The following is a 10021-nucleotide window of genomic DNA, read 5'->3' as shown; positions in this document are numbered from 1 at the left end:
ATATATATATATATATATATATATATATATATATAAGTATTTATGAAATCTCTCGTATATTTAAATATAAATCTACAGAAAAAGTTGTAAAATTAATTTACTTTGGATATCTGATAGATACTGGTACAAAGAGTGATAAGGCTGAAGAGGAATAAAATAGCGATTGTCCATACGAACAGCGACTGTATCCTTTGAATGATATTGTATATCAAGATATGATGTATCACGCATTCCGCGATAAAGGAATTTTCCGCGGCATCGGTTTTTCTTTCTTCGTCTATGTCCCGAAAAAATTTGAATGTTTCCGTCAATCGATGGCACAGCAGTTCGATTTGTCCGCAAGTGTGAATAATGAGACCGTAAACGAGAGAATCGAAGGAAACGTTTATTATTATTCCGTAAGTAAAAACTACGACTTGCTGAAGATAAGTTAACACGTAGGGTACCAGTGTCGCGATAGAATATGGCAGATATACTTTGCACGGCAAACGTCTCTCGTCTGAAGTTAGCAGCGGCATCGTCAGAAATAGCAGACCCGTCGTTTGACACATGAACAGATACAAACAAGCATTCTGCTTAGCTTCACGTGCAAAAGAATTGAATAGTTGTTTAATTAGTTGAGATACAAATATAAATATATGGAAATATAATTTACAGAATATCCTACAGAGAGAAATCTGAGAAGCCACGCTTTATTGTAGCTTCTTATGATGATTTCGGCCGCTTCGGTCTTGACACGTTCACAAAAGTGGATGTAAAGCTTTTTACGAGTTCAACGTTAAGTGCAAACGCAAGTCACAGGTCTCGTGGAATTGACTGATCGCAAATCGGCCAATCGATCAACATAAGTCAGTTCCACAAGATCTGCAACTTGCGTTTGCGTCTTTGCGCTTAACGTAGAATTTACACATCACTTTTGTGAATGTAGCGCTGAAACCAGCTTAACCAGCTATCTGTCGCTCTCGGGGTTTTCTCTCTGATGATTTGCAACAAAATTACCTTTGCGACTGTATCTTCTCAATATAGATTTCTCCGTGGAATTTCTTGGCTGACATAGCTCGGTACGGAAGCAATCTAATAAAGCACGCAATTCGCACTGTCGCACCGAAAAATTTATGTACTTCAGACACAGAGTCATGTACGTTAAGGTGAGAAACAGAACGTCTATCAAATCTTCCATGTTGTTTCTTGTACGTACAAGCAGAATTATCTCGGATATTGTAAAGAGATATATTACAATAACAATAGTATATCTGTATCATCAGCGAAAAGAAAAGAAAAATTATTAAAAATTATTTTACAATTTTCATAATTTTAACTAATAAAATAATTTAACCAACTCATAATTTAACTAACAAACAAGATATGTTTAACGGTAACATGTATTTATGAATGACAACAAATACTCGTAATAAAATTATTGGAAATAATTTGCGAGTTTAATAATGCGCGCACAACAAATTATTATGTTTCAGTTATTCTACCTGTAGCAGAAAATAAAAAAATTTGTTGTTATCGAGTTATTATCTTCGTGATATTTCCATACACCACAGAAACGAAGAATAAAAAAGTTCACCGGTAATAAGTCCATAGTCCAAGTTTTTTTTTTCTGTTGCGTCTAACACAATGGCAAATTGTTTCTTGACAATGATAAAATATACTATATGTCATCAGTTCGGAATCTCGAGACATTTCTCAAGTCAATCGTGCTTTTGCATTAATAACGACGTAACGATATACGGTATTGTCAGATAGCATTACATTCTAATCTAGCAGAACATCCGTGTTTTTCCCATTGTATTTTTTTTTTTTTTATATTTTTATATCTCATGTTGGATTATTAACGAGATACACGACAATAATTTTGAGAACTCTAGAATCTTTCTATCATTCTTTTATTTCGCTAGAGACGCTATTAATGTTTCGACGGTTATTTTTCTTCTTTTTTGTGTTTTATTTATTTATTTTTTTTTTTTTATCTTATACGTATCTGAACGTATTTTATTCAATTTGGTCTGATTTTTCTAGGCCTTGTGATATAACTGTGCGGATCTTTGTTTCGACAGAAGAATATTTTTTTTCCCGATCAGAACGAACGCGATATCGCGGGTAATAATATCGATTGGGAAAAAAGTAGAGAGATTTAAATGTTCGCGGATGAGTTTCAAAGTTGCTATGAATCATCGATTTTGCATTAATACGCGAATTTCTAAATCTGTTCGAAATTGTGCGAAAATTTCCGAATTTCAACTCTGATTCTTCCTGAAACAAAGCTGATGACTCGCGAGGTTGACAAACATATGTTTGACTTTGATTACAAGCCAGTTCGTATACGACCGGAGTGTAAACTTCACGATCCAAATTCAAACAGTTTTCGGCATTATCGTGATATTGATCAGCTGGACACCGTGGAAAGAAACTTCCTATTTCGGGAACTGATTTGTTGACGCTGTCCCATCTCCATTTCCACGTCACATCGTCGGATGTTTCCGCTCGTGACAATTTAAATCGACCATCCGTCCAAATGTGTCGCAACTCTGTAATTATTAAAAAAAATCACTAAAAAAATAGACATGCGTCTCTTCTCGTTTTGAAAATTAATATGATTAACATATTTTAAATGTTTATGTGTCTATTTGTCATGTAATTGTATTGTTGACATCTATTAGCTTGCCGTCTCTATTATCTTTCATTAGAAGCATCATATGATCGATGATTCTCGGAGAATCCAGTACAACAAGCGACGCATTCAACTCTTTACATGAGAGCTGTGCTTGAAACCACGTGAGTGTTTCAAGTCCTATCCAGTAAAGAGATTCTTCGACATAAACTGAAGCAAGCTTTGCTCTCGTTCGCTTTCTTGAAGCTAAGATCGCAATCAAAAAACATTTTAAAAAACAAGTAAATCCAATCTATAGTTATAGTAAAATTTACAAATTTTGCTCGCATTCCTTGCATTAAGTCATTTACGAATGTGTACGGGTTGTGTGTACGGGTTGTGTGTACGGGTCAAGGTTACAAACAAAGACTGTTGTGGTCACAGCCATATTGTAAGAAGACAAGGCGTACGATTGCGCATGATACACCTCTCTTGTCTCCTCCCGACAAACATCTGGATTTAAAAATGTCGCGTGTTTCTGCCTTGTGTGTTTCGGTCATGACAATCGAATCGTGCTGAACGCGCGGATCAGATATTAAAATAATAATAAATTTCTCTAGTGACATTTTATAAAATATTGTATACAATATTCTTCGCGAATCAACGTTTTTCACCAGTACGCATCAAATCTCACATCCGAGTTGTAACCTTCAGAACACGTGTATCGAAACATAACTGCCTTTCTGACACGTGTCTGTTATGTGATGGAAACTTACACGACGGGAATGAAGAAAGAACTTCTCATCCGTAAGTTTGAAAGATAGTCTTTTCAATTTTGACACGAATTAAATCCCGGAGCAATTAACTCTTTCGCTCCGGTATGCAAAATGTGATTGCTTGTGACAAGAACAAGTCGATAAATCCGAGTGTTTCCAACGCACAATTGCGTTGTTTTTGTTCTAAACTTGTGAAATAAAATGTAATATACAGAATATATATATATATGTAGTATACACAGTATACATATATGTACGTTCATGTTTTGAGAGCATATACTCTTCGGAGCGAAAGAGTTAGGGACATGATCGCTTTGGTAAATCAAAGCGATATGATTGGTCGATTTGCCAGCCAAGTGGCAAAGTGGTAAAGTAAATGTTTATCAACGTGTATACAATACAAATTGCTCCAAACGATCAGTGACGTTATTTTGGCAAATCGATCGATCAATTTACCTGAATACCGATTGAAAACATCATCTATCTCAGACTCATGATGATTAGAAGTAAGTAATGTGATAAAGAAAATTCCAAACGGTGCCATGAAAATATGCATTGTAATGATCTTAGAAAATACACTTTCCATGACCTAACGTTTCTGATAGAAATGAGAAACGGTGAAAATTCAAAATGGCATTATAAGTCAGTGAATTCATGTGCGTAAGTAGAAGGGAAAAACCGGTAGCGTGCGCGAGTCGAATTCTCATCACTAACTATAATGCCACTTTAAATTTTCACCGTTTCTCATTTCTACCATTTCTCGTTTTCCTTGCAAACAGATGTTAGGTCGTGAAAAGTGTATGTTCTAAGATACATTTTCCGAAGGTGAGATAGATAAAATAATTTAAACAATAGACCATCTATGTTTGTAAGACGAAATCGAAACAAAATATAAAGTTTATAAAAATATTTCATCTTGTATTTTTACAACAAATACAAAATTCTTTAGAGATAAAAAAAATGAATTACGAAAGCAAAGATGTGTCAGCAATTATGAATGTTTAAAAGTTAAATAAACATAATTTTTACATAATATTGCTGTTTGGATAAGTTTATTTTAATAATTAATATGTATTAAAGACTAAAAACGTGATCAAAATGTAAATAAACAGTAATTATATTTTACGTATACCACATATTGATTTAGTATACCAATATTCATGGTTTCATGAAATCTTTTTATCTTTTTTGATTCTATTTTTACATAATGAAAAAAGCATATTTTAGTAGTAGTGATTGGCTTTTGAGTTTTAATTTTGTTTTCTTTTTTTTTTTAAGGTTAACGTGCGAAATATTTAGAATTGTCTGGAAAGCTGAAGACACAATTAAAGTGAGACGAAAAAGAGAAAAAATTAAAGAAATTATTATCATCAGTTATAGCACCGGTAGATTACCAGTGTAATCATTAAATATGAGTGATAATGTGGAAACTCGTCACACCTGGATTGAAAGTAAGAAAGAGTTTTACATATTTTTGCAACTTTTAGTTGTATTCTTTTTCTGAAGAGCAATGCATCATTTATGTTTATTAAAAAAAGATTAACTCACTATTTAAATTAATTCTTTATTATTCAAATATAACGGAGATATTAAGAAAAACTATATTACCACTTGCTCATATATGTATGTGTGTGTATATTATTTAAAAAATTACTATTCTTTTTTCTTAATGTTATAGCGCCATCTTTCATAGAAGAACTAAAAGAAAAATGTGAAAAAATCTCTCTAAAAATAAACGTTTTACTTAAGCAAGAGATAAATAAAAATCATTTTACATTGCGAGAAAGAAAAAAGCTTAGCGTTGAAGATGTTAAAGTTGAATTCGAAAGACAAATCTATTTTTTATCATCTTGGGAAAAATGCAATACGAAAGATTTTTCGGAAAAATATAAAAAAATACAAAGTATGTTTACATCGTATAATAATTCTCGTTTTCCAGATGTTTTGAAAGATTTTAGTTATGCATCTATTAATCAATCACATGAGCGCGATCAAACAAACAACTTTGCATTAAATAAAAATATAGACAATTTAGATATCACTAAACAACAAAAAGATGGAGAATGTTTAAAACATGTAACAAACAAACTTAAAAAGTTTAAATTAAATTCAGGAGAAAACAGCACTACAATATACAATTCTATGAATATGAGAAAAAAGACAAGAAGAGGGAAGAGAACATTAAGAACAAAGAAATTTAAAAATATGTTGTTCTCATCGATAGTAAATTTTTCATATAAAGAAGAAGATAAGATATTTGTCAGTAAATATCAGAGTATATACATCCAGTTATGTAAAATGGTTTTTGAGTTTAATTATATATTAAAAGTACACAGTGCTTTAATAATATTAAGTAAAAAAATTGAAAAGCTAATAAAACAATATACAAAACAATGCAATTATCAAGACTTACGTTACATATTCAATATTATTCGGAATTCTTTCAAAAATTGCAAAACAGAACTTAATTCGTACATAGCTAATATACATGAAAACGAATATGTTTGGAAATTGTGTTTAGACACGTATAATCAAACGCTGCAAAACGAAAAAAAAAAACTATGGAAACTTCAAGTAAAAAATCAAAGCAAACATGAGTACTTTTTAAAATATAATTCATTAATTGAAATGATAAAAGAATATTATCATAAATTGACACTACAAATAAAAGAATGTGAATTAATAATAATGGAGTTGGAAGTCAAAAAAAAAGACATCGTGATGGAGATAGCGATGCTTACCAGTTACATTTGCAAACTCAAAATAAGAAATGAAGATGTAAAGGAGAAAATTACTTCGAATGATATAAATACATTAATAAGTCATCTAACTGCATGTAATCTTGTAAATGATATAAGTGCTACATTGAAGGCAAAACGTATTCAAATTCATCGTACAGTTTAATACACACAAGTGTCTTTATATATATATATATATATATATATATATTTCATTATGATAAAATTTATGAAATTACATGTATACCTTGTATATATACGTGAAAAAAACATAAAGTTGAGTTATTACATAAAAAGTACCACACTTGGAGTAGAAAAACATCTTGAATTTTCTTAAAGACTTTAGTTATACTTAAAAACATTGAGCAAAAATACTCAAAAACTTTATAAATTGTCAATTAAGGAAGAATTTAGGCTCCTTAAGTTAAAACTAACAACGCGAAATTGAAACATGAAAGCCTAGGCTAAATTTCGCGTTGTTAGTTTATAAATTGTCTCTGCAAGGTTTGGTTTTGGACTACATTTTTCCTTTTCGTATTTTTTTTCAAACGTAATATGTGAAAAATAGTATTTTCTTTCTTCATAATTGTACAAACTGAAAACATTGTGTAAAACCTCCCGTATAATAATCAAGTGTAAAAGTGCTTGTAAAGCAAAATGTGTATTTTATTTAAGAGTTAAAATCATGTACATATATATAAAGTCGAAGAATTGTTTACTCAAATTTCAAGAGATATCAGGATAGAATTTATAATTAAAAATGCAAATGCAAATATTTAATAGATAACAAGATTATCAACTTGTTATTCTTATACACTTGTTATTATGCAAAAGAATATTCTTCTCTATTTTTGTATAGATAATATTTACCGCATTGTATGTATATATTTGTGTTTCTATACCGATTTATACAGGTTCATGTAATTTTTATACTGATGTATCTTTTATATCGATTTATATCTTATAATGGTATTTTTATCAAGATTTTAATAAATGATATTTGCAGTACCTTCGCATCAGTTCGTTCTTTATTCAAAATGCAACATAACATTACTTACATAAATGTCTTACCTAACATATGCAATTCCTCTCATGTGCTCAGACGAAAACATACAACATTCTTGTGTAAGAGCGCACGCTTTTAGGCACGCTTTTGTAGCAATATAAATCATAGCATGTTACTACAACTGCATCATATAAAATTTGCAATCTAAGACCTAAGTTACATGATCTAAGTCTACAGTTTACTTTGTGTATGATGTACAATCAGAATTTTATACACGTCGCAAGAACAATGTGCTATTTTTATTCTTTTTTGTTTGTAAAGTGTGTTTTATTTTTAAATGAGAAAAATAACAAAAGTCACACAAAGTGATGATACACATCATATAATTTACGTTTTTGAATAATATAAATTTTTTTCAAACGTATATCTATTTTTACTCGTTTAGATGTTTAGCATTAAATGTACTGATTTAAAATTTTAATGATAAGTCTTTTTTATATCCGATCAACCTAAGTATAAAGTTTCTAAGGCCACTCTAGGTATTCCGTAGAATAATTTTACTCGATAGTTCGACTCGCTGCTAAGTTACAAACATCGTCAGAAATATGGAATGTTGACTTTGAAGCGTTGTACAATAGTTTATGGATATAAATTTATACACAAACTCTTTTTCTCATTTTTTCCAATTTTCCAATTATCCTAATGTGTTACAAATGATACGCTATGTATTACAAACTTTGAAATTCTATTTGAGATGCTACGTTACAATAAGATCTTATTAAATATTTTTTGTAGTAAAGATTCTAGCAAATATTAGGCTATACTGTCAAGCTCTTAAGGCTCTTGAATATTCTTTCTAATTGAATTTTATAACTTCAGAAGTGAGAGAGAAATCACAAATGTGTTTCTTATCTTGCTGCAACTTACATCGAAATAATTCGTTTTTGCAAGTTTTCATCATATTCAAAGTAATAAAATTCACCGAAAACTTCCTTTTTACGATTATACTGGTTTTAATAAATATATTTATAAATAAATAATCTTCATTGATTGTGTCATGAGATAAAAATCTTGTACGATTGTAAAACTTTTTTACAATTTCTTGCTTCTGAAATCATAATTCTGTGATTTCAGAATGAATATTCAGGAGCTTTATAATATGACTACTTAAATCTTTTTCTATCGCTTTAGTTTTAATATTATATATAAATGTTTTTTAAGATGCATGACTTTAACAAATAAATAAGTTTTTATCATTATACACAATACATACATTATAAACAATATTAATCCTTTTTTGTATCTTTATAGTATAGATACTCAAAATTTCTTTAGAATTGATTTTCACAAGTTACAAATATACAAAAATATGTTACACACATATTCTTTACATAACACAATATATAAAATATTCATATGAAATTTTTGCCATGAAGAAACTTATATTCTAAAATGCAAAGAGTATTGCAATATAGTTTGAACTCGACTATTTAGAATTGTCAGATATGTTTTTAGAGAAAAAATCAATTTACATCTCCCTTATTTTTTAATATCTGTTATAATGTCTAAATGTAAACTTACAATTTTTTATTAGTATATAACCGTGTGAAAATTGTTTTTAATCTTAGATATCAATAACAGACGAAGAATTAATTACAAAACTAACTAAATTTTAAATGAACATTTTTCAGAAAAGTTTTTTTATTATGTGTTTGGCAAATATACATAATCAAAAAAGCGTACAAACACGTACGTTTTTGCAAACTCATTTGGTTAAAGTCAAAAGTCTATAAAAAATATAAAAAACCAATACTAATACAATATTTTATCTTAAAAGTAATAATCACAATGTATTCATTAAAACATATATAACATATGAGATTAATTCAAATGCAAGACGAAAGTTTGTAGAAAACTGTTATTAATTTAAAAATAAATTTTAAACAGTTAAATTTATTTATTACTATAGATATTGAAAGAGATAGTTTCATTTTTATGTGTACAAAATGATCGTAATACTGATCGTCGTACATGTGTTTCACATGTTCAAAAAACGTATATAAGTATATGTTATAGGAAAGATTTTGAAATATATTGAGAGTAATATATATATGTATATGTATATATATATAGTCGTATCTATATATATTACTAACTTGTCGTGTAAGTACGTGGAAGCAAAGCAAAATACAGATTATTTGTGTTATTAAGATAAGGAAGAACCTGTCCCTTATACGTGTATTATGCAAAGAGGCAGAAAAAATTGAATGTGTAAATAATGTAATATCTAATTGACAGCGTATCCTCTTAAATACTCTACTTCGGTTTAAATAGAAAAATATCATACAAAACCTTCGATCTGTCTTCATTCTTTCACAATTGCTCTTCATGGCAAATACTTTGTGTCAACTGCACTAATATCGACTTAAACCTGCGACACATATAATGTTTATTCTTCTTCCTTGCAAAGTCGCATGCGAGCAATTTTGACAATTCTTTGATTTTTACAATTGCGAATTGTCAATTTTAGAAAGGAAAACATTCTTGTTATCTTGGAGAAGATACAATGCAAAAGATTTTTCGGGAAAATACAAGAAATTACAATTACAAAGTATGTTTAAATCCTGTAATAATTCTGGTTCCCCTTCTCCAAATTTTTTAAAAGATTTCAGTTATACATTAATTATTCGTTAATTAATCACATGAATCGCAATCAAGTAAATAATTTTACATTAAATAGAAAGATAAAATCGCCATTTTTTAAAAGCCTTTTTTCTCTAAATCAGAGATATACACAAGTATGATACACACGTTTTATATATTGTAATTCACCAACGAAAAATAAACCTAAACTCTTCTTTGTATCTCTAAAATAAGACACAAAGATGAAGAATGTTTAGAA

At 29.3% G+C, this 10021-nt stretch overlaps 3 protein-coding genes across 5 annotated transcripts in view; 1 reads left to right on the top strand and 2 right to left on the bottom strand.

The window, feature by feature from the left end:
* Positions 1-1727, bottom strand: part of LOC109852405 (odorant receptor 46a-like) — a 2667-nt gene extending 940 nt beyond the window's left edge. Inside the window, exons 1-3 of the mRNA XM_020423535.1 lie at positions 1485-1727; positions 1000-1253; positions 102-580 (exon numbers count right to left, since the gene is read on the bottom strand). Coding sequence (XP_020279124.1) covers positions 102-580; positions 1000-1253; positions 1485-1591 — 840 coding nt within the window. The 5' untranslated portion in view covers positions 1592-1727. The remainder of the gene's footprint in view (positions 1-101; positions 581-999; positions 1254-1484) is intronic.
* Positions 1728-2488: 761 nt separating this feature from the next.
* LOC109852403 (beta-1,3-galactosyltransferase 1-like) overlaps positions 2489-10021 on the bottom strand; it is a 14715-nt gene continuing 7182 nt past the window's right edge. The window contains exon 7 of the mRNA XM_020423532.1: positions 2489-2537. Within this exon, the coding sequence (XP_020279121.1) occupies positions 2504-2537 (34 nt within the window). The 3' untranslated portion in view covers positions 2489-2503. The remainder of the gene's footprint in view (positions 2538-10021) is intronic.
* On the top strand, positions 2910-6280 carry LOC109852402. Of its 3 annotated transcripts, none has more exons than XM_020423527.1 (3): positions 2910-3406; positions 4654-4826; positions 5054-6280. In XM_020423527.1, the coding sequence occupies exons 2-3, from the start codon at positions 4787-4789 to the stop codon at positions 6277-6279; spliced, it is 1266 nt and encodes a 421-aa protein (XP_020279116.1). In that variant the 5' UTR covers positions 2910-3406; positions 4654-4786; the 3' UTR covers position 6280. The 3 variants fall into 3 exon arrangements, with proteins under 3 accessions (XP_020279116.1, XP_020279118.1, XP_020279117.1); XM_020423529.1 differs by lacking the exon at positions 2910-3406 and adding an exon at positions 3820-3881; XM_020423528.1 differs by lacking the exon at positions 2910-3406 and adding an exon at positions 4140-4200.

Source organism: Pseudomyrmex gracilis, unplaced genomic scaffold (genome assembly GCF_002006095.1).
Source record: "Pseudomyrmex gracilis isolate BER0280 unplaced genomic scaffold, ASM200609v1 scaffold_29, whole genome shotgun sequence".
NCBI lineage: Eukaryota > Metazoa > Arthropoda > Insecta > Hymenoptera > Formicidae > Pseudomyrmex > Pseudomyrmex gracilis.
The sequence above is the reverse complement of the archived record's forward strand: the minus strand, read 5'-3'. Positions and strand labels throughout refer to the sequence as shown.